Source organism: Mobula hypostoma, chromosome 6 (genome assembly GCF_963921235.1).
Source record: "Mobula hypostoma chromosome 6, sMobHyp1.1, whole genome shotgun sequence".
Lineage (NCBI taxonomy): Eukaryota > Metazoa > Chordata > Chondrichthyes > Myliobatiformes > Myliobatidae > Mobula > Mobula hypostoma.
Genome location: NC_086102.1, coordinates 196,057 through 210,570, shown reverse-complemented (window position 1 = coordinate 210,570; position 14,514 = coordinate 196,057). Strand labels below are relative to the sequence as shown.

Below are 14,514 nucleotides of genomic sequence, written 5' to 3'. Positions count from 1 at the left end.
CACGCACTCACCACTCTCTGCATAAAAACTTACCCCTGACATCTCCTCTGTACCTACTTCCAAGCACCTTAAAAATGTGCCCTCTTGTGCTAGCCATTTCATCTCTGGGATAAAGCCTCTGACAATCCACACGATCAATGCCTCTCATCATCTTATACGCCTCTATCAGGTCACCTCTCATCCTCCGTCACTCCAAGGAAAAAAGGCCAAGTTCACTCAACCTATTCTCATAAGGCATGCTCCCCAATCCAGGCAACATCCTTGAAAATCTCCTCTGCATGCTCTTGATGGTATCCCCATCCTTCCTGTAGTGAGGTGACCAGAATTGAGCACAGTACTCCAAGTGGGGCCTGACCAGGGTCCTATATAGCTGCTACATTACCTCTCAGAGTTGTGGTACATATTGGTATCAACAGCATAGATAGGCAAAGGGAAGAGGTCCTGAAGAGCAAATATGTGAGTTAGATAGCCAGCTGAAAAGCAGTACCTCCAATATATTAATCTCTGGATTGTTTCCTGTACCACATGCTAGTGAGAGTAAGAATAGGATGATTTGGCAGCTCAGATATTGGTGCAGGGGATAGGGTATCAGATTTCTGGATCATTGGGATCTCTTCTGGAGAAGGTCTGACTTGTACAAAATGGACGGTTTACACCTGAACTAGAGGGACAACAATATCCTTGCGGGTAGATTTGTTAGAACTAATTTAGCATGACAAAGGGAAGTGAAGTGATAGGCTTGAGGATGGGACAGTTGGTATACAAGTAGATGCACTGTGTAATGAGACTGCGAGGAAGGTCAGGCAGATGATGGGGCAAAATTGCAGTCAATGCGATGAATTGAAGTGTAACATGGGAGCGAAATTGAAATGGGTGATGACTACAGGACAGTAGATGTCATATTTGAATGTTCAAAGTACACAAAATAAGGTAAATGTTGTAGGCATTACCGAGTTGTAGCTGAAAGAAGATCATATCTGGGAGCTTAAGTGCAAGGATACACATTGTATAGAAAGGATAGGCAGGTATGCAGAGGGTTAGAGTGGCTCTGTTGGTAAAAAATTAAATTAAATCATTAGAAAGAGGTGACATAGGATCAGAGATGTAGAATCTTTGTGGGTAGAGTTAAGAAACTGCAAGGGTAAAAATACCCTGATGGGAGTTATATACAGCCCTCTGAACATCAGCGGGATGTGGGATATAAATTCCAATGGTGATAGAAAGGCAGTGATAAGTAATTAGGCAGTGTTACGACAGTCATGAGAATTTCAATATGCAGGTCGATAGGGAAAATCAGGTTGTGCTGGATCCCAAGAAGAAGAATTCATAGAATGTTTATGAGATAGCTTTTCAGAACAGTTTGTAGTTGAGCCCAATACAACTCTGGATTGAGTGTTGTGTAATTAACCAGTTTTGATATGGAAGCTTAGGTAAAGGAACCCTTAGGGACAGTGATCATAATATGATAGAATTCATATTAAACCTGCGGTTTGAGAGGGAGAAAATAAAATCAGATGTATCAGTACAGTATTACAGTGGAGTAGAGGGAATTACAGAGGCATGAGAGGAGCTGGCCAAAGTTGATTGGAAGTGGATACGAGCAGGGATGATGGTAGAACAGCAATGGTTGGAGTTTCTGTGAGCAATCAGAAAGCACATGATATATACATCTCAACAGAGAAGTATTCTAAATTAGACAACAGTGGCTGACGAGAGAAAGTCAAAGAGAACATAAAAGCAAATAAGAGAGCATGTGGTGACCCACTTTCCAGCACACTTGAACCGGCTCACAAAACAGCGAGCGCCGGGAGAGAGGCCGGCCCCAAAAAAGGGCGCCAGGCCATCTTCACCAGCAGAGGGGAAACCCGTGTGTGGGAAGGGTTTGCGAATATGCATTCCCCATAGCAGTTCCGCCCGGGGGAGGGCAGGAACGGGAAGGCTTTAAAGGAGGCCGCGAAGTTTGAATAAATCTCTTTTTTCGCAACTACAACTTACCGACTACGTATCGTTATTCTAGCGCTGTGTGTAGCACACCGCTACAGGCATATAATATAGCAAAAATTATTGGGCAGTTAGAGGATTGGGAAGCTTTTTAAAAATTAACAGAAGACAACTAAAAAAACCATAAGGAGATAAAAGATGAACTATGTGAAACCCCTTTTTACCAGGCATTTTTAAAAACACGGCTGGTTAGTCCCCCGCAAACCAAGAGGCTCGGCGGTGACAAAACCACTTTTCCTGGACTCTGTACATCTAGGGTCGATATGACTTGTGTCCTACCAGACTGGGAGAGCCAGGATGTTTTGACCACCCGCCCCCAATCTGAGAGAATACTGTGTGTAAATGCTGCCCACTTGCAATTACCCATCAGCAAGAAATAACAGATCATACCCTGCATACAGTTATAAGAAATGTGTACTTATGAATATCACTTAATCAAACAGTTATTAAAGAAAGAAAAGAAAATAAAAGGGCCCATTATAATTAAAACAGTCAACTGTGCACAAAGATGCAGCTCAGATCTTTCAAAAGCTGGAGGTGTCCATGTACTCACAGCCCCAACTCCTATTCACCGATCACTGATCGAAATTTCCATCTTGGACCCCATCGAATTGCGCATTCTAATTGGATCAAATCCTACTGCCGGTTCTCTCGATCTTCTGCTCTCTCCATCTCCCTCCACAATAAGGACCTCAACCCCTTTAGTGTCAGTCACAAAACCTCTCCACTCAGTTTTCTCCACAGCCTTCTCCCAATTCCATCATCCTGATTGGCTGACCCGCCGTTCCTAAACAACATCACAACCCCTTATCTTTAACGGTAACCCATACACTACCACAGCTTCTACAGAAAACTATGAAATGAAATACCGCATAGCATCAGCAGTTAATGCTTAGCAGTAAAATCTTAACCAGGGCATTACATATCAAAGTAAATTAGCCAGTAATATAAAAGAGGATACCAAAAATTTTTTCAGATATATAAAGTGTAAAAGAAAGGCAAGAGTGGATATTGGACTTTTGGAAAATATCGGACAGAGGTAGTAAAGAGGGATAAAGAAACAATGGGAAACTTGCATACTTGCATCAGTCTTTACTGTTGAAGACACCAGCAACATGCTGAAAATTCGAGAGTGTCGGGGGCAGAAGTGAGGTTAGTTGCTGTTACTAAATAGCAGGTGCCTGGGAAGCTGAAAGGTCTGAAGATGAATAAGTCACCTGAACCAGATGCATTGCACCCCAAGGTTCTGAAAGATGTAGCTGAAGAGATTGTGGAGGCATTACTAGTGTAATGTTTCAAGAATCACTAGATTCTGGCATGGTACCCGAGGACTGGAAAATTGCAAATGTCACTCCACTCTTTAAGAAAGGAGAGAGGCAGAGGAATGGAAATTATAGGTCAGTTAGCCTGACTTCAGTGGTTGGGAAGAATTGGAGTACATTATTAAGGATGTTGTTTTGGGGTAACTGGAAGCTCATGGTGAAGTAGGCCAACTTCTGTATGGTTTCGTGAAGGGGAAATTTTGCCTGAGAAATCGGTTGGAATTCTTTGAGGGAATAACAAGCAAGAAAAAACGAAGGAGAGTCAGTGGATGTTGTTACTTGGATCTTCAGAAGGCCTTCGACATGGTGCCACACATGAGGCTGCTTAATGAGATAAGAGTTGATGGAAAGCTACTAGCATGGATGGAGCATTGACTGATTGGCAGGAGGCAAAGAGTGGGAATAAAGGGATCCCTTTCTGGTTGGCTGCCGGTGACTAGTGGTGGTGTTCTACAAGGATCTGTGTTGTGACCACTCATTTTTATGTTAATGTCAATAACTTGGATGATGGGATAAATGGTTTTATTGCAAAGTTTGATACAAAGATTGGTGGAGAGCCAGGTACTGTTGAGGAAGCAGGTAGGCTGCAGAAGGACTTAGACAGAATAGAAGAATGGGCAAGAAAGTGGCACATGAAATACAATGTTCAAAAATGCATGGTCATGTACTTTGGTAACAGAAATAATATGCAGACTATTTTCTAAACAGCGAGAAAATCCAAAAATCTGAGATGCAAAGGGACTTGTGCAGAATACCCTAAAAGTTAACTTGTAGGTAGAGTCAGTGTTGAGGAAGGCAAATACAATATTAGCATGCATTTCAAGAGATCTTGAATACAAGAGTGGGGCATGATGCTAAGGATTTATACGGCACTGTTGAGGCCTCACCTTGAGTATTGTGAACAACTTTGGACTTCTCATCCAAGAAAAGATGTGGTGGCTTTCGAGAAGGTTTTGGAGAGGGCATTGGTGAGCAAAGTTTAAAAGGGAGAGCTTTGTGGGAACTCGGCTATAACTGATGCACCAATCATGTGTTGGAGAGCAGGGAATTTTCCAGCATAAAAATCAGACACTACCTGCAGAGTGGTCATCATTAGACTTGGAGTTGTCTCATTTGGGCTTCCATAAAAGCGGGCTTCAGCAAGGTGAGCAGTAAGTGGGCTTCATTTTTTCTTTGCATTTTTTTAGGAATAGAGAGCACGTCTGTAGGGTTAGTACTTTGCTCTGGATGTCATATGTGGGAATCCTGGGAGTCTTCCAGTGTCCCAGATGGCCACATCTGTGCCAGGTGCACCAAGATGCAGCTCCTGAGAGACCGTGTTAGGGATCTGGAGCTGTGGCTCGATGACCGACAGCTTATTAGGGAGAGTGAACAGGAGACAGAGAGGAGCTACATGGAGTCAGTCATCCCGAGGCTGCAGGAGTTAGATAAGTGAGTAACTGTCAGGGACGGGATGGGAAGAGCTCAGGTAGTAGAGAGCACCCCTGTGGCCATCCCCCTCAGTAATCGTTATCTCATTTTGGATGCAGTTGGTGGGTGGGGGGGGGGGTGACCTGACAGAGGACAACCACTGCGATCGGGTCTCTGGCACTGAGCCTGGTTCTATGGTGCAGAAGGGAGAAGAAGATGTGGTAGTCACTGGGGATTCAATAGTGAGGGGAACAGACAGGAGGTTCTGTCAGCCTGATAGAATGCTTCAGTGATAGCGGGTTGAGGCAAGGTAAGTTATTTGCGAAGAATAGGAATAGGAAGTATGTCTGTGAGGCTGGTTCTGTACGGGGTGTCAGATATGGGAAGTCTGGGACACTCCCAGCCTTCTGGACAGCCACATCTGCACCAGGTGCAACTAGCTGTAGCTCCTAAGAGATGGCGTTAGGGAACTGGAGATGCATCTCGATGACCTTCGTCTGGTCAGGGAGAGTGAGGAGGTGATAGAGAGGAGCTATAGGCAGGTAGTCACACCGGGGCCTGGGGAGACAGATAAATGGGTAACAGTTAGGAGAGGGAAGGGCAAGAATCAGATACAAGAGTACATCTGTGGTTGTCCCCATTAACAATAAGTACTCCTGTTTGGGTACTGTTGGGGGAGACGGCCTACCTGTGGAAAGCATCAGTGGCCGCGCCTCTGGCATAGAGTCTGGCTCTGTGGCTCAGAAGGGTAGGGAAAGGAAGAGGATGGCAGCAGTAATAGGGGACTCTATAGTTAGGGGATCAGACAGGTGATTCTGTGGACACAGGAAAGATACCTGGATGGTAGTTTGCCTCCCAGGTGCCAGGGTCCAGGATATTTCTGATCGCGTCCATGATATCCTAAAGTGAGAAGGTGAACAGCCAGAGGCCATAGGGTTGTGGTACATATTGGTACCAACGACATAGGTAGGAAAAGGGAGGAGGTCCTGAAAACAGACGACAGGGAGTTAAGTAGGAAGTTGAGAAGCAGGACCTCAAAAGTAGTAATCTGGGGATTACTGCCTGTGCCACGCTATAGTGAGTATAGGAATAGAGTGAGGTGGAGGATAAATGTGTGGCTGAGGGATTGGAGCAGGAGGCAGGGATTAAGATTTCTGGATGATTGGGACCTCTTTTGGGGCGGGCGTGACCTGTACAAAAAGGACAGGTTGCACTTGAATCCAAGGAGGACCAATACCTGGCAGGGAGGTTTGCTAAGGCTATTGGGGAGAGTTTAAACTAGAATTGCTGTGGGGTGGGAACCGAACTGAAGAGATGGAGGAAAGGGCAGTTGGTTCACAAATAGAGAAAGCTTGGAGACAGTGCGAGAGGGAGGATAGGCAGGTGATAGAGAAGGGATGCGCTCAGACCGATGGTTGGAGATGAGTCTATTTTAATGCAAGGAGTATTATGAACAAAATGGATGACCTTAGAGCATGTATCAGCACTTGGTGCTATGATGTTGTGGCCATTACAGAGACTTGGATGGCTCAGGGGCAGAAATGGTTACTTCGAGTGCCAGGCTTTAGATGTTTCAGAAAGGACAGGGAGGGAGGCAAAAGAGGTGGGGGTGTGGCACTGTTGATCAGAGATAGAGTCACAGCGGCAGAAAAGGAGGAAGTCATGGAAGGATTATCTGCTGAGTCTCTGTGGGTGGAAGTTAGCAACAGGAAGGGGTCAATAACACTACTGGGTGTTTATTATAGACCACCCAATAGTAACAGGGACATCGAGGAGCAGATAGGGAGACAGATTCTGGAAAGGTGTAATAATAACAGGGTTGTCGTGGTGGGAGATTTTAATTTCCCAAATATTGATTGGCAGATTGTGCCTTACGAGCCTGTTTGAATTTTTTGAGGATGTGACTAAACACGTTGATGAAGGCAGAGCAGAAGATGTAGTGTATATGGATTTCAGCAAGACATTTGATAAGGTACCCCATGAAAGGCTTATTGAGAAAGTAAGGAGGCATGGGATCCAAGGGGACCTTGCTTTGTGGATCCAGAATTGACTTGCCACAGAAACCAAAGAGTGGTAGCAGACAGGTCATATTCTGCATGGAGGTCGGTGATCAGTGGTGTGCCTCAGGGATCTGTTCTGGGACCCCTTCTCTTCATGATTTTTATAAATGACCTGGCTGAGGGAGTAAAGGGATGGGTTAGTACATTTGCTGATGACACAACAGTTGGGGGTGTTATGGATAGTCTGGAGGGCTGTCGGAAGTTACAACAGGACATCAATAGGATGCAAAACTGGGCTGAGAATTGGCAGATGGAGTTCAACCCAAGTAAGTGTGAGGTGACATACATCAAAGTTGCTGGTGAACGCAGCAGGCCAGGCAGCATCTATAGGAAGAAGCGCAGTCGACGTTTCAGGCCGAGACCCTTCGTCAGGACTAACTGAAGGAAGAGTGAGTAAGGGATTTGAAAGCTACTCACTCTTCCTTCAGTTTGTCCTGACGAAGGGTCTCGGCCTGAAACGTCGACTGCGCTTCTTCCTATAGATGCTGCCTGGCCTGCTGCGTTCACCAGCAACTTTGATGTATGTTGCTTGAATTTCCAGCATCTGCAGAATTCCTGTTGTTTGCGTTAAGTGTGAGGTGGTTCATTTTGGTAGCTCAAATATGATGGCAGCATATAATATTAGTGGTAAGACTCTTGGCAGTGTGGAGGGATCTTGGGGTCCAAGTCCATAGGACACTCAAACCTGCTACACAGGTTGACTCTGTGATTAAGAAGGCATATGGTGCATTGGCCTTCATCAATTGTGAGATTGAGTTTAGGAGCCAAGAGGTAATGTTACAGCTATATAGGACCCTGGTCAGACCCCACTTGGAGTACTGTGCTCATTTCTGGTCACCTTGCTACAGGAAGGATGTGGAAACTATAGAAAAGGTGCAGAGGAGATTTACAAGGATGTTGCCTGGAATGGGGAGCATGCCTTATGAGAATAGGTTGAGTGAACTTGGCCTTTTCTCCTTGGAGTGACGAAGGATAAGAGGTGACCTGATAGAGGTGTATAAGATGATGAGAGGCATTGATTGTGTGGATAGTCAAAGGCTTTTTCCCAGGGTTGAAATGGCTCTCATGAGAGGGCACAGTTTTAAGGTGCTTGGAACTAGGTACAGAGATGTCAGGGTTAAGTTTTTTTACGCAGAGAGTGGTGGGTGCCTGGAATGGGCTGCCTGCAATGGTGGCGGCGGCAGATACGATAGGGTCTTTTAAGAGACTTTTGGACAGGTACATGGAGCTCAGAAAAGTAGAGGGCTATGCACCAGGGAAATACTAGGCAGCTTCTAGAGTAGGTTACATGGTCAGCAGAACATTTGTGGGCCGAAGAGCCTGTAATGTGCTGTAGATTTCTATGTTCTAAAATGTTCAGCAGGTCAGGGAGTATCCATTGAGGGAAATAAAGAGTCAACGTTTTGGGTCGAGACCCTTCATCAGGACTGGAAAGGGTGTGCACAGTAGCCAGTTTAAAGGGTAGGGGGAGAGGGAAGAGCACAAGCTGGCAGGTGATGGGTGAGAGTAAGTGAGATGGGGAAGGTCGATGGGTGGTGGCATGAAAGGGAATGATATGAGAAAGGAAGGTGAGAGGTGGAGGGGGCAAAGGGCTGATGGGAAATGAATCTGATAGGAGAGGGTATTAGATCATGGAATCAAGGGAGGAGGTAGAAAAGCTACATTCCTGGTTGGCATGAACAAGTTGAGCTAAAATCTTTATTTCTGTGCTGAATATGGTTGGAGTCTTTTCCAGAACAGAAATGTCAAATACTACAAGACGTGGGTTTAAAATGAGAAAGGAAAAGCTTAAAGCAGGCTTATGTCATACTTTTTATTTATTCAGAGGACAGCAGGTGTCTGGAATGTGGGACCAAGGAAGTGGTCTGTGTCCAGGAATATGGGATCAGTTTAAAACTAGCACCATGTTCAGGAAGACATTGTGGGCTGAAGTTCCCATTTCTATGAGAAGCGTTTAGACAGATACACAAGTAATGGAAGGATATGGGCCTTGTCCAGTGTGCCAGAGGGGTGGCCACTGTTGCTTCCCCCAGGTAGGCCGTCCCCCCCAACAGTACTCAAACAGGAGTACTTAGTGTCAAGGGGGACAGCCACAGGGATACTCTCTAATAACTGACTGCTCCCCTTCCCTCTCCTGACTTTTACCCACTTATCTGTCTCCCAAGGCCCCAGTATGACTATTGCCTCTAGCTCCTATCTATCACCTCCTCACTTTCCCTGACCAGACGAAGGTCATCGAACTGCTTCTCCAGTTCCGTAACCCGGTCCCTAAGGAGCTGCAGCTCGATGCACCTGGTGGAGATATGGCCGTCAGGGAGGCTGGGAGTCTCCCAGACTTCCCACATCTGACACCCTGTGCAGAACACTGGCCTCACAGACATACTTCCTATTTCTATTCCTCACAGATAACTTATCTCACCTCAACCCATTATTGTCAAAGTCCAAATGAGCCAAAGCCCTACCACTCTGCCTCAGATCACTCTGTCGATGACCACTCCACTAGGCAGCATCTTCCTTTCATGCCTGAACCTTCCCTGCTATTTAACTCACGATTGGTGCTCTGGTTCTAGCCGCTGATCTGCCACGTACAATGGACTAACACTCTTGAAGCTCCCTTTTTAAATAACCGTGGCTGACCTGAGAGAAATCCCTCTTGGTAAAGCTCTGTTGACACTGCATATTATTGTGTGTAGTTCTGGTAACTACAGTTACTCAATGGCCCAACTGCTGAAATCAAGTGTGCTATGTGCCTCTTCACCACCCTCTCAAACAGTGTCACTACTTTCAGGGAACTATATATATCTGTTCTGCAACACTGCCAAGAGCTGCCCTTGTCACAAAGATACCAGGTAATAATTCTCTCCCACAATAGGGAATCTACAGTAACTACCCATCTTCAATTTCCCAACCTTTGCTGAGTCCTCCACCATCAACATCCTTGACCAGAAACTCAAACTGACTGCCAGAAAGTACCGTAGCTAGAAGAAAGGTTCAGAAGCTGCCCAGTCTTACCACCATCTATGAGATATGAGATGAGAGCTTGATGGAACACTCTCTACTTGCTTGGATAGGTTTCCCTCCAATAGCACTCAAGAAGGTTCACACCTTCCAGGACTAGTATCCCATCATCTAGCCTAAACACTCAATTCCTTCACTACCAATGCAAGTGGCTACAGTTTGTGCCACCAGTGGAATACACTCCATTACTCACCTAACTAACCTGACATCACCACCTAAGCCCAAGTCCACCAACAAAGATGTGGGCAACTAATGCATAGGCACATACAAGTTACCATCTGACCTATGCATCATCTGGACAAGGAAATATTTATTTGAGTTGTTCGCTTGATCTAAATACTAGATTCAGGAGAATCATCATCAGAAATGCTACATTGCCTCAAGAAGACAGGGCTAGTAGGGATGGACAATACATGAGTTGTCATGTCAAGGTGCCCAGATTGTGAAAAGTGATTTGCAAATAAGCAGAGTTGGAACAGACTAAGACTGGTCCCCATTGGTGAGGACCTCAGTTACCTTTGAAAATGATGGAACATCACGGCGTGGGATCAACTTCTTCTGGTCCAGTAAGCTGTATTTTAGAGCAGAGTTAGAGCACAACATCTACAGTGCCAAAGCCCACCCGAGTCACAGTCCTCATCCCCAACACAACAACTACAGCAGGGGTCCCCAACCTTTTTTGCATTGTGGACCAGTTTAATATTGACAATATTCTTGCGGACCGGCCGACCGGGGGGGGGGGGGGGTAGGGTTGCCAACGGACAAGAGTAGCAGTCAAATGCGTTTTTACCCAGAAAAACTACAATGACCATGAAGCCTTGCGCGGGCACCAGTGCGCATGCGCATCGTGACCCGCCGATTCCACCCCCCCCCCCCAGCCCAGCCCAGCAAATCCTTTTTGGTGATTCTGTTCGTGGGGGTGGGTGTTAATCACTACTGGAATATAGGCGATAAGTGGGTAATACACTCAATTTTGTTTCTAAAAGGGTTTATCTAACGAATTTAATATTAAACACACAGCGCATATTTTCCTCGCATGAATATAGTGATAAGTCAATTATCGGGGAGCACAGGGGAGCTTGAAGTAAGTATTGAACAAACTTCCAGTAGAAGTGGTAGAGGCAGGTTCGATATTATCATTTAAAGAAAAATTGGATAGGTATATGGACAGGAAAGGTATGGAAGGTTATGGGCTGTGTACAGGTTGGCGGGACTAGGTGAGAGTAGCGTTCTAAAACAGCGGTCTCCAACCACTGGGCCACGGACTGGTACCGGGCCGCACAGCATGCGCTACTGGGCTGCGAGGAAACGATATGATTTGGCGATATGAGTCAGCTGCACCTTTCCTCATTCCCTGTCACGGCCACTGATCAGCCATTACGCATGCGAGGTCATGACCCGCACGTCATCCGTGTCAGCGCGGGAAGGAGATCAACTCCCCGAGCTTGCAAATGACGACGGGCTGAAAAGTATGTTTGACATAACACCTCTGCCGGTATTCTGGATCAAAGTCAAGGCTAAATATCCTGAGATAGCCACAAAAGCACTGAAAACGTTGCTTTCATTTCCAACATTTTTCTGCGATGCGGAGTTTTCTGCAATGAATGCAACGAAAACTAAACTGCGGAATAGACTGGACATAAGGAACCCCCTTCGAGTATCGCTGTCTCCCATCACCCCTCAATAGGACTGTGTTGTTGCAGAAAAACAAGCCCAGGGCTCCCACTGATTCAGCGATATTGGTGTGTTGCAATGATTTTATATATTTATATGGGGAAAATATGTGCTGTGTGTTTAATATCCAAAAATGTTACTTAAAATGTTATGATGCTATTGACTTATAAGTGACCGTATAACAATTACAGCATGGAAACAGGCCATCTCGGCCCTTCTAGAACGCTACTCTCACCTAGTCTGAGTAGTTGATTGTGTAGGCCCAGTAGGGTACCCTGGCTGGCGAGGGCCTGTTGCAGGGACTTCGTGTCCACTGGGTTGATTCTTGGCCAGTTTGTTCTGTTACAAGGAGTGACTGGGGGTGAACGCAAGTGCAGGACACAGACATGGAGATAGGGTCGAGAGGTGCTCACACAGTCGTGAACGTGGAACAGATAACCAGGGGAGTCTTGACATGGAGACAAGGTTTTCGTAGAATATCTAGGGACTGGAGCTAAACTTAGAACTAATGGTCCTAAGTGATCGGGAAACGAGATTAACACACGGGAATCGACCAACGAACTGGCGACCTGTGGTTGTGACGCCAGAGTTCTTATCCTGCAGGCTCTGATGGAAACCAGTTGTGCTATAATTAAATGAACTAGCAGCAATTGGGAATCCAACAACTAGAATTAAGGCATAATCAAGGAGTTAGGAGGGAGATGGGGGACAGCCAGACAGGACCATGACAGAGTGTTCAGAGTGCCTTTGGTTCACCTCCAGTCCCCCCAGCTGAACACTTCTGCACCAGGTGCAGTGAGCTGCAGCTCCTAAGAGAATGTATTAACAAAATGGAGCTGCAGCTCAATGACCTTTGACTCATACAAGAGAATGAGGAGGTGATAGATAGGAGCAACAGGAAGGTAGTCACCCCTAGGTTGCAGAAGACAGGGAACTGGGTGACTGTCAGGAGAAGGAGGGAAAGTGCATAGCCAGGGCAGAGTACACCCATGATTGTACCCCTCAATAATAATTATACAACTTTAGATACTATTGAGGGGGTTGACCTACCGGGGGGGAGCCACAGTGACCGGGTCTCTGGCACTGAGTCAGAAGAGCAGAGAGGTGAAGAGGACTGCAGCGTTGACAGAAGATTCCTAAGTCAGAGGAACAGAAACGAGGTGCTGTGGACACAATAGAGACATCCAGCTGGTATGTTGCCTCATGGTGGCAGGATCAGGGATTACTCAGTTTGGGTCCATGGCATTCTCAAGGGTGAGGGTGAGCTGCCAGAAGTCTTGGTGCATATTGGCACCAATGACGTAAGTAGACGAGGTCCTGGAGAGAGATTTTAGGAAGCTAGGTAGAAGGCTGAAAAAAAGGGCATCCAAGGTAGTAATTCTGAATCGCTGCCTATGCCACATGCCAGTTAGGGTAAGAATAGGATGATTTGGCAAGTGAATGCATAGCTGAAGAACTGGTGCAGGGTGTGGGGATTCAGATTTATGGATGATTGGGGTCTCCTCTGTGGAAGGTATGACTTGTACAGATGGGACTTGAACTCAAGCAGGTCCAAGATCCTGCTGAATGGTTTCAGCCTGAAAAGTTAACTGTGCATTTTCCATAGATGCTGCCTGGCCTGCTGAGTTCCTCCAGTATTTTGCGTGTGTTGCTCAGATTTCCAGCACCTGCAGATTTTCTTTCGTTTGGGGTAATATCCTTGTGGGCACGTTGGCTACAGTTGTTCAGGTGGGTTTAAACGAATTTGGCAGGGAGATGGGAAATGGAGTGATATTGCTGAAGATGAGATAGTTGGTTTACAAACAGAGGTAATGTGTAATGAGACTCCTAGCAAGGAGAGGCTGTTGATAGGGCAAAATTGCAGTCAACAGGATGAGTTGCAACTTTAAAAGTGGACAAAATCAAAAAGGGTGAATACAGAACTGAAGGTGTTACATCTAAATGCTCAGAATAAGGTAGATGAACTTATAGCACAGTTACAGATCAGCATGTTTGATGTTGTAGGCATCACTGAATCATGGCTGAAGGAAGATTATAGCTGGGAGCTAAATGTCCAAGGGTACACATTGTATTGAAAGGACAGGCAGGAAGGTAGAGAGGGCGGCGTTGCTCTGTTGGTAAAAAAATGAAGTCAAATCATTAGAAAGAGGTGACATAAGATGTTGAATCATTGTGGATTGAGCTAAGGAACTGCACGGGTAAAAAGACCCTGATGGGAGTTATACACAGACCCCCAAACAGTAGTAAGGATGTGGTCTACAAATTACAAGGGGAGTTCGAAAATGCATGCCAAGTGGGCAACGTTACAATAGTCATGGGGATTTCAATATGCAGGTAGATTGGGAAAATCAGGTTGGTTCTGGATTCCAAGAGGGGGCATTTCAGAAATGCCTATAAGATGGCTTTTCAGATCAACTTGTGGTTGAGCCCACCAGGGGATCATCGATACCGGATTAGGTGCTGTGCAATGAACAGGAATTAGGGAGCTTAAGGAAAAACAATCCTTTGGGATAAGTGATCCTAATATGATTGAACTTATGATTTTTGAGGAGAAGCTAAAGTCAGATGCGAAAAAATTTTTTTAGTCAGAGGGTGGTGAATCTATGGAATTTGTTGCCACGGGCAGCAGTGGAGGCCAAGTCATTGGGTGTCTTTAAGGCAGAGATTGATAGGTATCTGAGTAGCCAGGGCATCAAAGGTTATGGTGAGAAGGCGGGGCAGTGGGACTAAATAGGATAAAATGGATCAGCTCATGATAAAATGGCGGAGCAGACTCGATGGGCCGAATGACCTACTTCTGCTCCTTTGTCTTATGGTCTTATGGTCTTATGGGTGACTTTAACTTCCCTAATATTGATTGGCACCTGATTAGTTCCAAGGGTTTGGACGGGGCAGAATTTGTTAAGTGTATCCAGGACGAATTCCTGTCACAGTATGTGGACAGGCTGACCAGGGGGAATGCCATACTAGATCTAGTACTAGGTAATGAACCGAGTCAGGTCACAGATCTGTTGGTGGGTGAGCATCTG

At 45.8% G+C, this 14,514-nt stretch overlaps 1 protein-coding gene across 1 annotated transcript in view; it reads right to left on the bottom strand.

The window, feature by feature from the left end:
- The window catches only part of pde9aa (phosphodiesterase 9aa), a 214,045-nt gene that overhangs the window by 70,929 nt on the left and 128,602 nt on the right, over positions 1-14,514 (bottom strand). Inside the window, exon 9 of the mRNA XM_063050162.1 lies at positions 10,328-10,382. Within this exon, the coding sequence (XP_062906232.1) occupies positions 10,328-10,382 (55 nt within the window). The remainder of the gene's footprint in view (positions 1-10,327; positions 10,383-14,514) is intronic.